The 20796-nt window shown below is 41.9% G+C and overlaps 1 protein-coding gene and 2 non-coding genes across 3 annotated transcripts; 2 read left to right on the top strand and 1 right to left on the bottom strand.

Annotated features, from left to right (window-relative positions):
- Positions 1–372: 372 nt before the first annotated feature.
- LOC116779239 (NBAS subunit of NRZ tethering complex-like) lies at positions 373–20782 on the bottom strand. Its single transcript, XM_032673452.2, has 40 exons — positions 20597–20782; positions 20421–20518; positions 20194–20327; positions 19773–19906; positions 19071–19165; positions 17544–17721; positions 17148–17300; positions 16733–16951; positions 16279–16383; positions 15979–16050; positions 15661–15861; positions 15140–15265; positions 14711–14834; positions 14318–14460; positions 12789–13102; positions 11841–12153; positions 11603–11758; positions 11199–11335; positions 10542–10727; positions 9910–10212; positions 9713–9825; positions 9451–9583; positions 9028–9270; positions 8725–8839; positions 8176–8273; positions 7757–7971; positions 7301–7491; positions 6706–6893; positions 5533–5682; positions 4906–5066; positions 4612–4799; positions 4283–4419; positions 3777–3866; positions 3482–3601; positions 3058–3228; positions 2051–2304; positions 1811–1934; positions 1453–1567; positions 819–941; positions 373–738 (listed from the first exon to the last, which is right to left on the bottom strand). Exons 1-40 carry the CDS (start codon positions 20666–20668, stop codon positions 445–447), a joined length of 6486 nt encoding a protein of 2161 aa, XP_032529343.2. The 5' UTR covers positions 20669–20782; the 3' UTR covers positions 373–444.
- Positions 5989–6061, top strand: Trnaf-gaa (transfer RNA phenylalanine (anticodon GAA)). The gene has a single exon. It is a non-coding gene; the product is annotated as a tRNA-Phe (tRNA).
- Positions 14095–14167, top strand: Trnaf-gaa (transfer RNA phenylalanine (anticodon GAA)). Its single transcript has one exon. It is a non-coding gene; the product is annotated as a tRNA-Phe (tRNA).
- Positions 20783–20796: the final 14 nt, after the last annotated feature.

The raw sequence follows: 20796 nt of genomic DNA, 5'->3' as shown, positions 1-20796 counted from the left end.
AACATATTTTTCCTAACTGATAGGATATTGGAAAGCCCTTTTTCACAACATTTAAAGAGGAAAAGAAATTTCTTCACAACTTTCTTTTGGATTAAACCTATCCTAGTATAAAAAAATACATATAACAATATTATCACAGATCGTTTTCTGCAACAATTAAACAGGCAGGCGTTGATTTAACGTTAATCAGTATTGTTGAAAAATAATGAATATGTATATTGAGATGTATCATAAGACCATATATCACAGTGTAACAACGCGTAAACCACATTCCTTAAAGTTGTAGGTTACAATTAGCCAAGTGTTTAACTAAAATAAGCGATTCATAACTAAAAATGAGTTCGTCGATTTAGTAAAAATAAAACAAAGAGCTGGAATAAATGAAATAATTTAATAAGTTAATACGTCAAAGACACATTGATTACACTCAAGGGGCTACGATATTCAATGAAAGTTATTAGTGTATTGCAACACCGTCTGCGTGAAGCCCCGCAGGCCCGTCGGCACGCCCGAGGCCAGCAGGTGCAGGTGGCCGGCCTCCGCCAAGTAGTTGGCTTTGATGAGTTCGTTGGTGGCCCACGTCACGGAGTAGCCGCCGCTGCCCTCACTCATATTTCTTCTGATGATGTAGTTGATGATAAACGAATACAGAGGATTGCACACCATTTTAATAAACATCCCCTGATCCAGGAGCTCCCTGATCAAGTCGTCGTTTATATTCTCATTTTTAATTATCTCCTGAAACATATATATATATATATATATATTAGCTCGAAAATGTGTCATGTTTTTGTATGAAGCGTTTATTTTATATTTACCTTATGTTTGTCCACGAACTGTACTAACAGGTCCACCGCACATTCACATTTACTGAGCAGTATGACCCAGACCGTGTTTAGCGCGGCGTCTTCACAGGCCTCGGTGGCTATGATCTTTAGCTCCTGTGAATTAACCATACCGGACATTGGTTGTATTTATCGGATAGAAAAAAGACGGTTTTCTGAATTTCAGAACCTAAACAAATATCATTGGATATCTGTTTCTGAACGAAAACGAAGACTGGGAGTGGGAGATATCTTTAATATAAAATTTTTGCGTTACATCAAGCGACACCGAATATAAGGGGAAAAGATTTTAGAGGAAAGAATTTGAATTGGTTACTCTACAAGCATTTTATTAAAGCCGATGTTTAAAGGCCTAAGTGTCTTTCATGTGTGCTGAACACAGTGAACACAGAATTTGAGCACCGATACAGGTTGCTCACAAGACACATCGAACACCTATGATAACGTAAGTGACGGTACTCATTATAATTTTATTCAACTGCAAGGGATTCATATTTTGCTTTTCTCTTTTCGTGTTAGCCATACTTAGTGATGACCGCCGACTGTAGCTCAATCCGCCAGTTTTTGCGTAAACAAAGTCCATATAGAAATAGCTAAGCGTGTTCACCTCGTCGGTAATCATCGGCCTCCTCAGCAGCAGTTGCAGCAGCATACGCGCCTCCCGCGGCGGCTCCAGGCAGAGTTTCTGTGCCAGGGAGCCCTGGGCGCTCATACCGCCAGCACTGGACACATATCATTGCGTTATTAATATAATTTTTTTCATATAAATGATTTTTGCTGCAGTCTTTGGACGTATTTTAACGTTCGGGTCTGGACGGAGACATCACATACTAATTGTCTTGAGACAGACAATGTATGCCGGATGTTTTTGGCGCCGCCGTGAGAGAGAAAGTTCTAGAATTGGTTTTTCATTTCAAAAACGGAACTCGTGTGAGCACCGGTAGTTACACACAGTGTGTACTCACAGAGGTGTCCGCGGCCAGCAGGCCAGAGCATCAACGAGAGCCTTCTTCCTCGGCCAGGTGTCGCCGTCCGCCGCCAGCGCCAGGTACGCCTCCTCGCGACCCTCCGCGGTCATCAGCTTTTCCTCTTCGAACCACAACATATTGTTAGCCTCATACCTCTCCCCAAAACAATGCAGGACATAGTTCTTATTATGTAACCGTATAAGAGATTATGAATAAACAATCAACTAGGCTGCGAACCGGTCAGTCCCTTGGCGTACTCGGAGTCCGGCCACTCGGTCTTGAAGAGGTCGGCGGAGGAGCGCGCTATGTTCGCCAAGTCGTGTTCGTCCCGGAGGCGGGCGCGGCGGCTGATCGCCAACACGCCCAGCAGCTTGTGCGGCTCCAGACTCAGCTGGCCGGCCACCTGCAGCACCTCCTCTATGAAGTCCTCGCTGAACTTGATGCCGTCCTTGTGGTACTGGATGACGCGCGCCACCACGCTCTGGATGTCTCTGTACAGACGACTGGCTACTGTGAGTCGGTGTTGGACTATCACGGCCACGGAATGGGTGGCGTATATTAGTTAGAGAGCGTGATGGCCGACAACTAATGCAGTTGTGGTGTAGACTATACGAAGCTGGCAATGTTGTATTGGAAATAACACATGACGTTGGTTAGTTATAAATGAATTAGGTTTTCCGGATGACTGGGCGGAGGAAATACAGGGTGATCACATATATATATTTATAAAAGAAAGTGGTGTTAGTTACGCTATTTATAACGCCCCGGTACTTCCTTTGTGGATGGGAACGCGTTAGGGAACGAGAGGTGATTGCTGATGACGAGGATTGGCTGACGTTTTGACAAAAAAAAAATTTAAAGGAATTGCAGTTTTTTCTTTTAAAATTTTTGACGAATTTTTATAATTATTATTATAAACAAGGGTTTGAACCGAAGCCGAACCGGAACCAACCGGCTCAACAGGAGTGAGTCTTTATTTATAATAAACATTAGAAAAGTCCCCCCCCCTCCGCCAAAAAGAAAAACATTGCCGCCAGGATTATCATGGAAAATCACCCCCTTCGTTCAGTTTGGGACATGAGACCGCACAGAGCGGCCGCCTACCCAGGATCGGCCCTGTCTATATAATTGTATATACGCGGTCCGGGAAAAAAAAAATAGCAAAACACCACTGATCGTTACTTTCTCAAAATCTTCCAAAAAATAAGTTTCAAGAGGACGGTGTTAGGAATGATAAAACGCACTCCTTGTGCCGTATCCTGGTGAGCGCGTGTTGAAGCACGGCGGGCTCGTCGTAGGGCAGGCCGAGACACCGCAGCAGGGAGGTGAGGGCGGACGCTCGCAGACCGCCCGTGCACAGGGTCGACAGCGCCTCCAGCGCCGGCCCCGCCTCGCCGCGGCTCAGCTCCAGGGCCCTGACCGGACACGTGACTTTAGCTCTGACGGACGATTCGTACTCAATACTGACGGACGGAATTTGTTCAAGTCGTGCATTAGTCAGACATTGTATGCATATCGTTTATACAATACATTATAATCCTCACAGACACGAGCCAGCACCGATGAGGACGAACTTGCTTTGTCAACGACAATGCCATACACATTAACTCAGATACGACGGATAAAAAACATACAGGAGACTCGAACTTCATTTGACATTCAACTCACGGCCACACGTCGTTCTGTTCGCTGATGGTCCTCAGAGAAGACACGCTGTCCGAGTGGTAGTTATCGAGGAAGCGCCCCCAGCGGCTCAGCTCCTGGCCCGTCTCAGACCAACCCTGCTCGCTGGAACGAACACACTCATAGGAATAACACATCGACCACCCTCACTGTGTGCGGGTTCAAAACGACAGAATATATATACACAGCTATACGGAGTGTGTGTGTGTGTGGGCGAGGTGAAGGCAATTCGTTCTAAATATTTTTAACTTATTTATAATATATGAATAAAATATATTACTTCTTGGTAAATTTCATTTCGTTCTCTTGTTCCTGCTGGCAGTAGTCGACGGCTTGCATGATCATGAGGCTGCGAGTCGCGGCCGGGACCCTGCGCACGCGCCGTGTAACAGGGAGACATCACGCCCGCAGGAGGTTATAGAAGGATTGAGAACATTTAGTGAGGGAACCGAGACAGCGGAATGATGACTCGGGTCATTAGTCTACGGAGATGATCTCGGCAACCGAATGTCCCACCCCGAGGTGTTTTGTTCGATAGACCAGTTATTATTAGGGGTGGGTTTTATAAACAAAAATTTAGATCGGACAACCGATTTCAATTTTAGGGCTGAATAATGAAATTCAGCTCCAAACAACCTGTTCAATGCAACGCTTCGGTCGCCTCGCTCATCCTGCACCGAGGGTTTTTGTTATTCGACTGGAACGAGGATCATCTCCTAGAATTTTTTTTCCTAATTGCTAATTAATTTGATATGAGCAGTAACAGTTTTAGTATTAAGAGCTGACCTCCGTATGGCTTCCTCCGTGAAGCAGGTGTTGGAGACGAACTTCAGCAGCTCGTCGCTGGACAGCTTGTTGAAGTAGCTCGCGCACTGCCGCCACTGCTGCATCCATTTCTTACTGCTCACGGTCGACTCGCCCACCTACCCACAGGATATGTGTAAGACACAAACTGATAGTTAAAGTGATGAATTAATTACATCATAGCATCTCAACTGTCGGCGAAGATAAGAGATGTTTGTGTATTATAAGGCAAAGGGTACACTGTTAAGAATTGTTAGTAACATGCCCGGACACGGAGAGGAAGTCTTACATATACAAACACTAGCACTCACGCTGAAGAAGTACTTGGTGAGCCAGGCGGTGTACAGGGTGTGAGGCGGCAGCGGGGAGCGGAGCGGAGCGGGCAGCGAGCGGAGCAGCTTCGACACCAGACCCACTGTGTCGGGTCGGGACACCGACACCACGTGCGAACACAACTGGTCGCCGGCCGGAGCACTCACCAGCAACTTGTAGTCCAGCTCTGAGGAGACACACGGCTCTGAGGTGATGGGCGGACTCACTACTCGTCTATAAACTGGCAAAGATCGTAACAAACTTGAAGATATGATCTTCCTATCTGTTCTGACCTTTGGAGGCGGCTCTAGTTTTCTTCAGCAGCTTGACGTGTTCCGCGGACGACAGGCCGTGCAGCACCAGCTTCTCGTCCACCTTCTTCAACACATTGAAGAAGTGTATGAGGGCCGAGTGGTCTGTCCCCGGGATCAGGGGCCACAGGTATTCAGATATCCTGGAAATAATTAACGTACGATTGCATTAATAACTAAATAAGTAAGTCACTATAAAAAATACACAACAATCATAGACGGGATTGTTTTTCAATAACTGGCCAGTAACAAATTAAAAATTACCGAATAGAAATAATAATAATAAAAAAAAATTGTTTAGTTATAGATTATCTCAACCTTATCTACAATTTTACTATAAATTGAAATTTTACTATGAATTGGTTGAAACGTGATTTCGAACATTTAAAATACGCCACTATTAATATAATTAAAAAATTTGTAAAGAAAATTTATGTTATCTTTAATTTAATTGCTTTCGTGGGTTTTCAATGTTTTCATCAGTCGCTCCGCTAATCAAGATACAGACAAATGCAATAAATCCAAACCCATTAAAACTGGTGCGTCCGTCCTCGTGTCCTGACCGGGCTGTCAGCAGCATGACTATTGTTTAAGTATAATCATCCGTACCTCTGAGCAGCGTCGTCTCCCACCGGCGGTAATATTTCCGTGTCCAGGTCACCTACAGCAGTTCCAGCGTACTGCAGCCAAACCTCCAGAGCGTCCAGGCCGTGCTTTTGAGCTAGATAACAAGCTAACTTCGCCTGTTCTTTACCCGACCTGAACGTTTTATTATCTTTGAATCGCCTCAATCTCGTCACACTCACATTTATTGTGGATAATATTCTTAAAATATAAAACGTAGGTACGTGGCATGAAAAAAATGAAGTTCTAAAAAATTATAAGACATTGAAAATATTTTTATGTATGAATTAAAAACAACATCCAACATATTGCACCTTTTTATAAAAATAAATAAGTGTATAAAAAATACAAGATTAAATATTTAAAAAATATAAATATAATAATTTTTGATTCTTTAAGATGGTGTCGAACCAAATCGTCTATTTTAAGGTACCACCCACAGCCGAAATAGCTCAGTTGGGAGAGCGTTAGACTGAAGATCTAAAGGTCCCTGGTTCGATCCCGGGTTTCGGCAAGTTTTTTTTTCATTTTTGTTATGACTTTTTTTTTATGAACTGAGTGAGGTTATCTGTATTTTATACATAAAAAAAATGTGTACAATAAAAAAAAAATGAATAAAGTAAATTTATAACAATAGAGAAGATTAACTCCAAATCTAATATTTTTAATAAGAAGTTACCTTTTCCTCAATAAATTTACCTTCATATTATAAGAAATTAAACACAGAACTAAACTGATAATTAAAATTCATTTTAGAAATGACTCTTATAAGCCAGTATTATCTACCACATCGAGTAGCGGAGCCTGATTTAATTCTTAACCGAACTCCTTGCTGTCACCGTTTGGTAAAGTGTGTTGTATAATGTGACAATTTATGTTATAGTCATAACTAGCTTTCACCTGCGATTCCGTCCGCATCAACATCAAAGTTGTGCTCCGCCTCTACGGCCACTGAATCTGAATCGAGTTTCATAGTTCCGCCCGTATAGTTTTGGGATCGCGGAAGGAATTGGGATGAAATGTAGCCTATGTCTTTCTCTCGGGTCGTATCTATCTTTATACCAAAATTCATCAAAATCGATTCAGCGGTTTAGGCGTGAAGACAGTGGCAGAGGTGCTTGTCGCATTAACAATATTAGTAGAGATATATGTCCTCACTTGGCCAGCCTGTATATGACCTCGGTGCGGTAGTCCGCGTCCGCCTGGAACATGACCCCGTTGACTGTGACTCCGTAGCCCCTTATCTTTTCCACCTCCCCCACTCCGCTCAGCCGGTCGATGTACTGCCTGATGATGGCGCTCTGCTGATCTGACGCGTCATTCTGCGTCAGTGTGGAGCACGCCATCTGTAAACATATATGACATACACTGACTAGGACTCTACTACCGATACTGGCCGTCTGGAGGAATGTGAAATATCTCCACAACAACATCCCCGGGCCATAGCTTTTAGTTGTTCAAATTAAGAATCCATTTTCATATCAAAATTTCTGATGCAATGAAGATCTGACATTATAACTATCTTAAATCAACAATGACAACAGCATGACCATCTGTAATATATATGTATCGAGTACATAATATTTGTAGATAAGAACTATACTATATTATGTACTACTTTTACTAAATACATAATACATGCAGCATATAAAAAATAATTGATCGGACTAATTTTTCAATTATGATATGTTAGCACAATGGCTTATAATTTTATTATTATTGATAAAATATGAATGACTGTGAGTAGTGTGACCTTGGCGGGTCTGGTGCGGTAGGCGGCGTCCCTGAAGTGAGGGTCGTTACAGTGCAGCAGGGCGGCGTACATGGCGGCCACCAGCGCCGCCCTGGAGCCGGAGGCGCGGCCCTTGCGAGCGCCTAGCACCAGGCACGACACGCTCAGGGGCGTGTCCTTCACTACCAGCTCCTCGCCGCATTTGCTCACCACTGAAACACTCAACACTGTACTACACGATATACTCTTAGTGGTGAAGTTAGTTGACTTCAGTTAGAGTATTTTATTCCGGCCCTATTAGTGACTTTTGGTTTATCTGCCCTCATATGGACCAACTCTTGTTGTTTTCTGGTGCCCACACCAGCGATCATAATTGAGAGGTCTGTTTGCCCGTTTATCGCAGCTTCGAACAGACTATTGTATAAATACAATCTTATTCGAAGCCCTGATAATTCTTTTCCGTGTGTCGTTAAGTACCTTCCGCCTCCAGCTGGTCCACATCCCCTCCCTCCATGCAGCTCTTCATGTAGAACCACTTGAGCGCGGCCTGTCCCGGCTCGGCGAGGTCGTCCGGGACCGAGAAGCAGTCGTATCGGTAGTAGTGGGGGGAGCCCTCGTGCTGAGGGTAGAGGTCGCGGTAGAACTCCTGGCACAGCACGGAACGCTCGCTGCTCTCTGAACACTTCTCGCTCCTGGGAAAAAACTACTATCAGCTGCTGCCATGAGTTGGATCGTTATATAAAACTATTAACCATTAATTTGGCTTATTTTTGTGAACATGTCCATCGATGTTTCCGTGCTCACAGTAGCCATGGCCGGCTGACGAGACGGAATAGTCTAAACTCTAAATTAATGGGATAAATATAACGTATGATGGTAGGCCGTGTCGCACTCACTCTGCTGCGCTTTTGTTCTGGAACGTCTCCAGGAAGTAATTCAGCAGAGGTATTTTTTTCTCTGCCGCCGGCACCAGGTCCTTAGCCTCGATGACGGGCTGGAATTATAGCATCCAATTATAATGTATACAGTATTAACATTTTATGTTAATTTCTTTTGTCTGATTATTTACTTCTGAGAGCGATAATCGAGAACATAGGCATTGGTGACGTCACTAACGCTTTCGTCACGCTTTAAAAAACGGTCTGGGCATAAATCCGACATACATGTTTTGGTTTAGGTAAATAATACATTCCTTTTTCATGTACAATAATTCCATTTGACTTGAAACTGCCGTTATTTTGTTCACTTTCTTTATCGATTTTCACTATGACGTGTTTAAGGAAATTATAAAGGATAGGACAGTCTGATATACTTAGAATATAGAAAAGGAGCTCCTAAGCTAAAAGCTAATTTCTTGCATTTTTATTTGATTATTGATTTAATAAATAAATATGTTTTAATGTGGCCTCGAGTGCGTGTGTATGTTGTCGTTCACATATACCGACCGTAGTGATGGCATCTGAGAACTCATCGTCGGTGGACGGCCACCTCGCCTCCAGCCGTCTGTTCTCTCTGGCAGCTGCTCCCATCTGCTGGAAACTTTCCAGCTCCAGGTTCATTCTGAACACACGCACAGAGTATTCATCAGGTATATGGAACACCGTTCCTTATTATACAGATAATATATATTAATAACTACTGACTCGACCTACGAGTTGGAGAACATTATTCTGGTCGATTTATGTCTAAGTGTTCTATGTACTATCATCAAAAAGTCCTCCTGTCATCATGTGGTGTCGGTTCCTGACCTGTGTTTCAGCAGCTGGTGCAGGCGAGCCGGAGTGTCGTGTGTGAGGGCGGCGGCCAGCAGGTACCTCCTCTCAGCCGTGTCTGCATGCGAGTGTGCATCACCCGCCACGTCAGCCAGCAGCGGCGCGGCGGGTCGGTGTCTCAGCGCGGCCAGTCTGCGGGCGGCCGTGCTGGCCGCGCCGCCGCCCGCCGCGCCCGCCGACAGCGCCTTGCGACCCACCTCCACCAGCACCAGCCCCTCCCTATTATTGTCGGTGACAAAGTCAATGAGGCTTTTTAATTATTATTACAAATGTATACGCTGCGTGACTGTGTATATTGTCCAGTGTCAGGAATGTGTTTCATGGAACCGAATCAATTTTTTTTTCGAATACTTCTCTGTCAGAACTATATATTCTCATGTCCTATATCACGAAGCTCACCTGGTCTGCTCGTCGTCTCCGGCGATTCTCAACAACTTAGCCAGCTTCAGCAGCTTATGGCTCGCCAGGTAGGCGTTCGGGTCCAGGTTGAGACAGTCCTGAATCAACTTCATTCTATCCTCGCAGAGTCGCACTAAGACATATACACATGTATTATTCTCGGTGAGTTCCGATGTAAAGTAAACGACGTTATTATCTTTATTTTTCTGCGTAAATCAGAGGCAGGGAGAATATATTATTCAGACAAGGTCGCGGTACGAACCTTGGATGGGCAGCAGTGTGAGGTTGAAGGCGCCGAGTAGAGGGAGAGCTGAGATGAGATCCAGCTCCTCCTCTATATCTTTGTTGCCGTCCTCTATCAGTAACAAACAGCACCTGGAACAAGGAGAATACAGATTAATTAGTAAAATATGATTATAAATATGTTTTGGGCGTCGAATATTAATATATTGTACGGACTTAGCCAGCTCCAGCGCCGGGTCTGTCAGACTGGAGGCTGAATTGAAATATTCCCTCGCGGCGTCCATGACGAGCTGCACCGTACGCGCGGCGTCCACCTGTCGGCGGGGGGAGCTCCGGTCCGCCGACACGGACAACACCGAGGGCCCCAGCCGGATGCCCTCCTCGACCCCGCACGTCAACAAGGCCGAGGCGTAGGCCTCGTAGCACTGCTCCTCAGTGATACACTCCAATAAGGACTCGCGCAGCTCCAGGATATCCTTGAGCAGGTTCTCCCAGTCCTGCTGGGTCGGTTTGTCCTCCCTGGAATCGGTTTAACGATTATGACTTGAGAAGTTATTTAATAACATAAATATTCTTCGCCGCATATTTGCTCCACGACAGATCATATCATCATATCATCATATCATGCAGTATCAGGCAAGACAATTTCTGTCCTATATCTCGTAATTGCTTGAGTGTGAGAAATATAAGTTTTGCGTCGTCCTCCTCTGTAAACATTCGTTTAATATATTATTGTTCAATTCGCTTCCCTTAAATAATCTTATTTTCTCTGTGCCTGAGATTTCTACGTGTTACGTCAGCGGGATGTACCCACACTAAAAACCGTACCATTGGTACAAGTACAGTACCTATCGTGTAAGGACCTCGCAAGTCGTGCGAGCAGGGTGTGTGCCCGCGGGGGGTCCGAGTGGAGGTCTCTGAGCGCGGCGGGGGGCACCTTGAGACCCCGCCAGGCCAGGCGCCCGCTCCCCGCCACCACTCGCTCCAACTCCGACGCACGCCGCACCAGCGACGACCGGGAGATGCTACCATCGCTGAACAACACACGAGGGCTTAGTACAAAGCTGCCATCAGTCAGTCGATTAGAACTAACAAATATACAATATATACATATATATTATTCTCTACAGTCATTTCTTTTGCTGTTTAATTCCTCTCCAAGATTTTACAGTACTTATATAGTGTCCCAAAATTTCCTCAATTTTTGAATTTACCGCTCATCTTATAGAGTTGGAAAACTTAAAAAATGTATAAATATGTTAGCTGTTGGCGTTACACTATAAAACGTGATGACATCCTGGTTTCAGTTGCCATCATTGACTATACTCGTGTCTTGTGATCTAACAAATTTCGCGAGTATTCATTTAAATGAAACTAATATTTTTCGGTGTGCGACCCGTATTTTATTATTTAAGAAACTAGATAATCCCGACGTTTCAGTTACTTTGCAGCGACCATGTTCAGTGGCAGACGAGATTGTCCTACGAATGTTATCTAAAGCTCACGTTTCCTTGAGTATCGTGGCCAGCAGGTCGCAGGCCATGTGCAGCTGGTCGGTGCCGGTGTGCGCGTACAGACAGCGCTCCACCAGCTCCAGGTGTGTCTGCACGTCCAGCTCGAACTCGCGGGGGGACTGCAACACCTGGAACACCACGGGACCTTCATGAATATTACAATCTCCAATACAGTTTGATACAAATATGGGATACAAGGGACTTGTTATTTAAGATTTAAAAATTGATTCAAGTTTTGAAAAATAATAAGGAATTACTTTTTAATTTCTCTGGCTTAAGAATAAATTCCAATATCTGAATGCTAGATGGCACTTAACATATGCATGAAATAAAAAACACAATATTTAGGGCTAAATGAACTGTGTTTTAAGGACGAAAATACAAATTGAATGTACCAGCAGTATGTAGGAGAGGTCTTCGACGCTGGTGCTCTCCAGGAACTCCATCATACCGGTCAGGCAGACGCCGTTCCGTTTGGTCAGGTTTTCGTAGCGCTTCAGAAACGGTATCACGTACTCTTTTAGATCCGACACGAACGTGGCTGGTTTGGACTGACGACAGAAACAATACAACAGATGTTACATACACATTACGAGAGATATAAGGAAAAATTTTTATTTTATAGAGAGGTACCATCTTCATGAGGAGTTTGCAGGTATCCAAGTAGGACATCTTCTCCAGCTGTTCCAGGGTGACACCTTCTACGTTGATGTCATATATCAGCGTGTCCAATGTCAGGAGGTGGAACATGATATTCTCCAGGCCTTCAACGGCACCCCCCACGGTCGCTATGGTGACCAGTGTGAGGGCGTGGGACACCAGCCCGCAGCGACCCTCGATGACCCTCGCCCTTTTCTCGTACCACTTGGCAAGGTCACCGTCTATACGACTCGCCGTCTCGCTCTCCGGTGAACTGTCCTCCGACCAGTTCGAGCTCCATATTGATCTAGAGTTATGAAATACTTTTCACAATCAAATCGTAAATTTCATAATATTATAATAATTAGACACTTGTCTCTGGATGTATGGATTTATATAAGTGCATGTTGGTTATTCTTTCACGCAATGAACTACAGAATCGATTTTAAACTTTAAAATCGATAAACTTTACGAAAAATTTTATTTTATTTTATATCAAATATATATTATTAAATTTCGACTGGACAGCGCTTGACTGTCATTCCACCCATTGGAAGGTGGTAATAAAGTTAGAGATTGTGAATGCACTATCTCAGTAACAGCCTGTTAATTTTAGCCTCGAAGACATTCAAATTATATTGTACGGAAACACAGATGCAGGCAAGTTGTTCCATTCACGTTGTTATGCTCATGAGAAAGGAGGAAGCGTACCGCTTTGTCTGGATGCGAGGAAGGAAATACTTTAGAATTTACAATGAAAATCACCGCAGACTGGAGTAGACGGGGAAAGACGGACTATAAATTATACTTTGTGAGAACATAACACAGCTGATACACGGCGCTGGACATTGTGAGGTCCGCGCGAACAAAGTCACTAGCAGAATCAAAGAAGCTAGATCATACACGAACATGGCACACGGATACGAAATGACTTTGGATTACCTGAATATATCTTTTTTGCACCAATCGTTATCGTTCTCCGAGGGTTTGATCTTAATGGGAGATTTCTTTTCGAACCAGGTGAGCGGTTCCTTGGTAGGTAGCAGGTGTTGGTAGTCCAGAGGGTACAGCGTCTCCGGTATCATGTCCAACACTTCCTGCTGCATTGGCAGACTCCTGATGTACGGCCAGAGACAGGTGAGAGCCTCCGTGCGACCTTCTTTGGCTATTTCCATGGCGCTGTGTACTATGCTGTTGCTCCTCAGCCGGTCGTACTCATCCTTGACGTAAGTGGATTTCTCGCAACGAATAATTGCCTTAGAAATGGGATAAATATTTTTAGCGATGATTCTTTATGATCTATATTAGTTGCGTTGCAATTTAAAATTCTTTTACACCACAAAAACAACCATAGAACTATTACAAAATGCTGAAATAGTCACATAATAAGTCTGCTAACACTATTTAATATAAAATGGAAGAATCTTTAGACTCGAAGAGATCTGATGAGTCTTAGTACGGACATTTGTAACAGCAAAAAAGATATATATATTTTTTAAACCTACCGTATATCTTATCAATATAGACATATTTAAATGAAACTAGTATTATTCGGATATACTACGTGGATTTTATTATTTAAAAACTACATAATCCCGACGTTTCGGTTACTTTGCAGCAACCGTGATCACGGGCAGACGAGACGAGAAACGTCGGGATTATGTAGTTTTAAAATAATAAAATCCGCGTAGTATATCCGAATAATACTAGTTTCATTTAAATGAATAAAACTCGCGAAAATCTTAGATCTCAATATAGACATAATTAAGGATTCAGCGCGAACATGCATGTCTCATACAAATTTGTAAGTTTGAATTACAAATGGTACAACATTATTTTGTTAATCATTATAACCTGTCCGAGGTCGATACTCGATAATAGCTCTGTATATCATTTTCGATTTCTATTCACTGACACAGTTAAATATCGATTCAACAAATGTATTCTCTTAATATCGTCTTTGCATATGGTATTTTTTTTTTACTTCATACCATATCTATATCCATCATTATATATATTTATTTATCTTAATTCCCTTGTTCATACAGACAGTATACATACACTGCGGTTGCCGTGCCTGTATATTTATCGAGATTTCTTCTGATAGATATCTTTATCAAAACATAAGTTACTTTGTTTGTCACATTTCTCTCAGATTTTTGTAATTATTTTGATGTGTTTAAAAAATAAATACATATTAAATTAACGGCTTAATTAATTGAACGGCTTATTCGCTTCTCCACCCACAGCCGAAATAGCTCAGTTGGGAGAGCGTTAGACTGAAGATCTAAAGGTCCCTGGTTCGATCCCGGGTTTCGGCAAGTCTTTTTTCATTTTTGTACCAATTTTGCACTTTTTGTTTTATTATATATTATACAAATAATATGATAATTTTTATGGATGATATATCTAGTAAGGGTCAAAGTATTATGAAAATTGACATAATATATTTTTATTAGTATGAGGCAAACCTCGTACAGCTGCAGTCTTTCTTGGTAGAACAACATGACGTGCCTGCATCGCAAGAGCTCGCTGGTGTAAGCGTTCAGATGTCCCAGGGTGATGTCCTCCACGTCCTGGCACTGCTCATCATCAGGGAGGTCTTTGTTGATCTCTGACAAATAGAAATCCTTTTGTATCAGAGGATAAATACAATTCACAATCCACCAATAATATAAATCCATTTTTAATAACTTAGTTACTTTTTTCGATCTAACATACAAATAATGATAATTTTCAATTCTGATAACATTATCATCGAGCTATTTATATTATAAATACGGTAAATCATTACAGAGATTAGTTTTAGACCATCAAAAGTATAAAACAAACACGAACATTATTGTTTATTGTGCATGCGCTACCTTCTAGTATATGCATGTTGGTGAGTTCCAGTCCGAAGTCTAGCAGGTAGCGGGCGGCCGAGGCGCTCTCCGGGAGGCGGTCCACGCACTGGTGCACCACCCAGATCTTCTTGGACACCTTGCTCTGTGGCCGTTCATTATACACAAGTGATATATATGTATTACTATTAAGATTGTTCAATGTTCCATAGCTGTGTCATTCAGTGAGGTATGTATCCTATGTTTTTGATCAATTTGTTAGGTTATTAATAATAAGAGTATTTCTAGCGAAATGCGTATGATATATTGCGAGCTTCTTATATCTTATAAGCATTATTTATAAAATAGTAATATTCAGGGGACTGTTCTATGTATGTATAGTAGGGGTCGAGATTACTTTGAGTCTCATTCTAACTGAATGGCCGAACATAAAGAACGTTGACTATATACCAGGTAATTGTGTATGGCGTCCGTGGAGACGGGGTTCCTCCTCCACTGCTGTTGGTACACGAGGTCGCGGTCCAGGTCGAAGGTCGCCGCGAGGGCCAGCGCCTCGTTATACTTGCCGCTCTCTATCTGAGGGTTGGGTTTAAAAAAACTTTTCAATATACTAATGATGTGAAATCAGAAACTTTTGAACGGGTCCGTATTATAAATATGAAAAATATGTTGGCATGGGACTCGAGATGCGCAGAATGTCACAGGAATGATGCGGGACGACAGAACGAGACGACACTATCCGCCGAGTGCACTAGCGAGCACTTAAATTGGACAAACTGTTTTTGTTACTGTTGCGAGTTTTTTTTATTGATCTAAATCAAAAGTGGGCACTTTTTGTTGCACTCAGTGTACTTGCGCTAACTCATCCCCACTACGCGAGAACCTTGCCAAGTTACGTGCCGGCAACTATACTTATTTGAGTGTGCTATGAACCGGTCAAGGAGGTATGTATTATATGATTTCGTCCAAACCTTTCGCGAGAACAGTTCAGTGGGAGTGGTGCTCTTGATGGCCAGCAGTCTGTATATCCTGGACACCACGGTTATTCTCTTGGGCTTGGGTTGCAGGGCCTCTATGTCAGTGATGGCGTACAACACCGACTTCAACAACTCCTTGGTGACTTCCAACACTGAATCCTCGGATTCCGTTTCATCTTTTGACACTTCGGAGTTCTGCAAAACAAAAAAGGTTTTTTTTGTGTTTGGCCGTACAGATCTGGTCAATAAAATAGTTTAAGTATGTATACAGGTAATTTTAATTGAAGTTGGCTGTATGATTTGGATGTTTACCTGGTGTTTGTGAGGCACCGTGCTGGACTCGCACTCCAACGCCAGGAGGGAGCCGTCGTGGGCACACGCCACCTGCGTGTAATGGTCACATTAGGTTTCCTGACTTGTACCAAATAGATGACAAACTAACAAGACTAAAGAAATATTTATATATATATATGGAACTAAGTTTTTCGTAAAAACTGCATGTTTCGATTACTTTTCAGCGATCGTCGCCACGGGAAGGGATATAAGTGTCTAAATTAAAATTCTTAAATGTCCTTATATATGTTCGTATAATGAATGAAGATGTCTGGTGACCTGAGGTGTTCCCTCGAAGAACTCTGGCCCCTTGCCGAGGATGTTGACCATGTCCTCGAGCCCGCACACCGACACCGCCCCACTGAACCTGGATAGAATGATTTCCTGGAAAATAAGTTTTTAAGAGTTTTATCAAAATTAGTTCAGTGTAGTGTACGCGTTAATATAACAGATATTTATAGATACAGAAAAACTTTCACATTTACAAAATTAATGAGTCTTTCTTACCAAAATAAGGTTTTATATGATTCATAGTTACGTTAATTACAATAAAGTAATATTGAGTTAACACTCTGATGGAAATAATAGTCCAAGCTTTTCAACTGGATCGCGGTATCTTGTTACTCGCAGGTTCGGATCCGACGCGGGTCGATAGATTTTGTTCCTTAAGTCCAATTCAACATTTGAATACTCCTTTAAGGAGTTTTATGGATTATTTATTTTCCATAAGAACCTCATTGCTCCACCAGGTGACGTCAGCGGGGTGGCTGGTGGTGGGGTCGAGGGCGGCGCCCCGTCGGGGGTGGGGGAGCGCGTGTCCCGGCTGAGCGGCGAGGGCGAAGCGCCGCAGCGGAGACAGCACCGGCAGGCGCCACAGAGACAACTCGCCCGAGGAGTGAACACACACCAGCGACTGATTGTCCGGCGACAGCGACATGCGCACTATGAAGTCCTGCAACCGACAATGGTGCATCAGATATTACACGAGGTTTGATCTAATCCCGTGTTATAATGGGCTTACGATAGAACTAACGACATAACTATTTCGTACACAGTAACCGCTTGACAGTTTAAAATATTGATGATTCCAGAAAAAAGATTTAATTTGTATATAATATATATAATGCTGGATGCTATGACGTCATTACCAGGTTGTTATTGAACAGCAGCGGCAGGTAGTTCCAGGAGTCAGCGGCCAGCTTGTCGTGCAGCTCGCTCGACACCACGGACAGCTTATAGAACGGCTCGTCCAGCAGCACGCGCCACGCGGACAGGCCGGCACTGCTCGCGCACCACGACTCCTTACATTTAGTACGGGTACATTAGATACCACTTATAATATATCCCAAAGCTTGTGAGGGTGTGTGGAGGTTTATTAATCTTTCACGTTATACTGAACCGATTTTGATGATATTTGACAAGAATTGACGTTAAGCTATGGAATAACACATGGAATATAATGTATGTAGTTATTATAACATATTTTGTTTTAATGATACCATAATAACAAACATCAAAAGTCCCTAGAGTGTTTTTTCCCTCACCTTCCTTGCTGGTGCAGGAGGTCCAGCTACATACAGCACCCCATGAGCCGGACAGAAGACGGCGGCCGCCACACCCCCCGGGAACGAGAACGTGTGATGTAGCTTGAAACCCTCGGAGGCGGATACCAGGTACCCTCGGAGACGACCGTCGAAGGTTACCACCAACACCTCCCAGTTCCTGAGCACGGGTATTAAACATCAACATACACTGGCAAGTACTGAGAGTGGACGGAAGGATTGAGGACAAAACCAAGTAAATGTCACTGTCTGTGTCTCGGTAGGCGGAGTACAAGATTCACCTCATACGATCCGGTATGATCATTAGGCCGTCAATGGTTCATGCGGTTGCGAAAAATGTTAAAAGAAATAGTAGATAGTTTTTAAACGATCTCAACAAGGTAGATAATCAACCGATCAGTAACGTCAAAAAAGCTTGGATCTATGATAATTACCTAATATTACGTTTGAATTGACTTTTCCTCGACTATGATTTTGATAAAACCCTTTTGTCAAAGTCAGATGCAAGCGTCATAAGATGTCGAAGTTGTGGTTCGGGCTCGCGCTATCGGCTGAGTCGCCAGCTTTATTCAGGGAACGAAATAAATTTTGGATAAATCTAAAAAGATCATCGGAGCTCTATAAGCACCTGAGAGTTTCCAAGACACATATCCTCGGGAAAACCCATGATGACGTTACATCACTCCCAAAACACAAACATGCCCCAGATAGAGTCAAGACTTCATTTCTAGCAGATACTTTGTGCACTTATCATAGGGTTAGGATTAAGTAAGAAGGGCAAAGATAAGGATATACTACAGTCTTTTATTCCCCTAGATAAGACCATGCAAAGAGTTTAGAGACGCGGAACAAGCGGTTAGACACATGAGATTTTTGCATCCCATTAGCACTAAAATGGCGCACCTAAATTCATGGTTGGTCTAAATGAAACTAGTATTATTCGGATTTACTACGCGGATTTTATTATTTAAAAACTACATAATCACGAACAGACGAGGTGTTGCCCGTCACGGTTGCTGCAAAGTAACCGAAACGTCGGGATTATGTAGTTTTTAAATAATAAAATCCGCGTAGTAAATCCGAATAATACTAGTTTCATTTAAATGAATACTCGCGAAAATCTTAGATCTCATTCATGGTTGGTCGCCAGCACTGCTAAAATTTTATCTCAATGCGTTTCAGTTGTATATATATATATGTATGTACACATAGAACAGAACAAGAAATATATGAAATATTCTTATTAACCGAAACACATATATTTTTAATAGTCTGGTCGCTTATAGTCTGCGTTTCTGACAGGTCGTGATCAACTGGACGATGTTACTACTCCCGCACAACTTTAGACATAATATCATATATCATCCTATCGTTTGATAACATGAATTAAATATAAAAGCAATAATAGCAATAATTTATAGTTCATGAAACCTGTTATTAAGATATGTCTGTCTTTCTCATTCGAGGGAACATGTCTAAAGTTAAATCTCTCTAAGGGAGTTCTGTTACCACTTAGTGTCTTTCACTCTGAGAGGCATGAATATCACGTCGGAGACCGCATGCGTGTTGTCCGAACATTCTAGACCTCCGGGCCGGGAACAGTCCTGTTCGTAAAAAATATAATTTCTTAATTAGTTTTCAATTAACATTAGATTGTTATAAAATTTCCATCAAGTCTACATCTTTCCTTATTATTTTTTTGTTGGGCTTAGTCGTGTATTACATATATTAATTATTTGATCCTAAGTTGTGTGGTGTTGTTCTATAGAACAGCTTACTTTTATTTTCACTCATTTACTTCTTTATTTGGACAATAACTTATTTAGATTGAACCCACTCGTCACAACAGTTCCTACTGTTGTTTCAACATGGAGTGTACGAGTTGGAGATGGTTTTAATATAATAAGCGGGCTTTGATATGAAATGGGGCAACTATATATACTAAATGGACTATCGGCATGTTCTTGTCTATTCCTTAAAAAAAATTATCTATTCTAATTTAAGTGACATTAGGACCACTTTCTTACTTTTAAATAAAACTAATATTTTCAGATTTCCTATGCCTTTTTTATTATTTTGTCTAAATAATCTCGAAGTTTTGGTTACTTTGCCACAACTATGTGAGTGTTTTTTTATTCGTTTTCAAAAACTTAGTTTTTATTTGTGTATGAGAATTTTGTATTAGGAGGTGACTATGAAATATCAACTTACAGCGGGTATATAGAATAGATTAGAAGCTGTGAGATCAAAAAAGTTAACAATGCCATTGCCATAGGCCACCACGAGGAATGTGCAGTCCGGACTCCACACAAGCTTTCTCCATTGCGGATAAGGATCACGAGCCACTGAAAGTTTGCTTATATTAAAACTCGTTACTAAACCTAGCTGTTAAAGATATAAAGATTACACACCGAAGTAAAATATTCAAACTCCTTAGGGCATAAATGATATGATTATCATATCTTACTTAAAACATTTGTTAATAAATTGAAGATTAAAAGAAAAATATTTTAGTTAATGATTCTCTCATTTGTATTAGAAGGGCTTTCTTATTGCAGACTACAATATTTATTTTGTGTGAATGGAGAATTTGACAAGTACTGAAGTACAAGAGTATGGGCACTTTTTATACCTGTGGTCCTAGCGCCGATTGTGGCATATTCAGAACGTTTTGTCCTTATTTCCAGTATGTTATCTGTGAGGATGGCCAACACCTTCCCTTCATCTCCTAGTGCCATATGCCATTTTTGTTGCTTCTCCTTATGGCTATATAATATTAAATATATATTTAAGACCACGATAATCACTCAATTACTGTTATTGATACTTATACTTTATATTGTTTTGAACAATACTTACGCGGTTACACTGTCTATAAGGCTTTTTTTTAGCCCAAAAAACTTAAGCCACCGCCAAATACTTGATATATTTTCGGGCAACAAAGTGTCGGTTTTTTGCTATAAATAAAATTACAATAAAATATGGAATACTGATATTTTTAGACATATTACGAAGTAAAAATATAGACAACATACTATATATTCAGGCTCAGGCTTCCATTCCGAAAAGACATATAATTCATGTAAAATAGATTTTTTTTCTGCCATTTTTCTGATAACATTAATTTTTATTTCATGGTTAGAATATAATTTTCATTACGAAAAAACTAGTTGAATGTTTTCCAATCATGTATTGACAACCAGATTTTGTTGCCAATTTGGCAATACAAAACTGA

The sequence above is a fragment of the Danaus plexippus genome, chromosome 6 (assembly GCF_018135715.1).
Source record: "Danaus plexippus chromosome 6, MEX_DaPlex, whole genome shotgun sequence".
Classification (NCBI taxonomy): domain Eukaryota; kingdom Metazoa; phylum Arthropoda; class Insecta; order Lepidoptera; family Nymphalidae; genus Danaus; species Danaus plexippus.
Note: the sequence above shows the minus strand (reverse complement) of the source record. Positions and strands in the feature narration are given on the sequence as shown.

What these genes read in the sequence shown, in the direction of transcription:
- LOC116779239 (XM_032673452.2), bottom strand. Translation starts at nt 20,668, where the DNA reads ATGGCAGAAAAAAAATCTATTTTACATGAATTATATGTCTTTTCGGAA. An exon ending in CAACATGCATATACTAGAAG is followed by an intron (nt 14,461 to 14,710) that starts GTAGCGCATGCA and finishes TCTATTTGTCAG; the next exon opens with AGATCAACAAAGACCTCCCT. An exon ending in GGAGACGACGAGCAGACCAG is followed by an intron (nt 9,271 to 9,450) that starts GTGAGCTTCGTG and finishes CGACAATAATAG; the next exon opens with GGAGGGGCTGGTGCTGGTGG.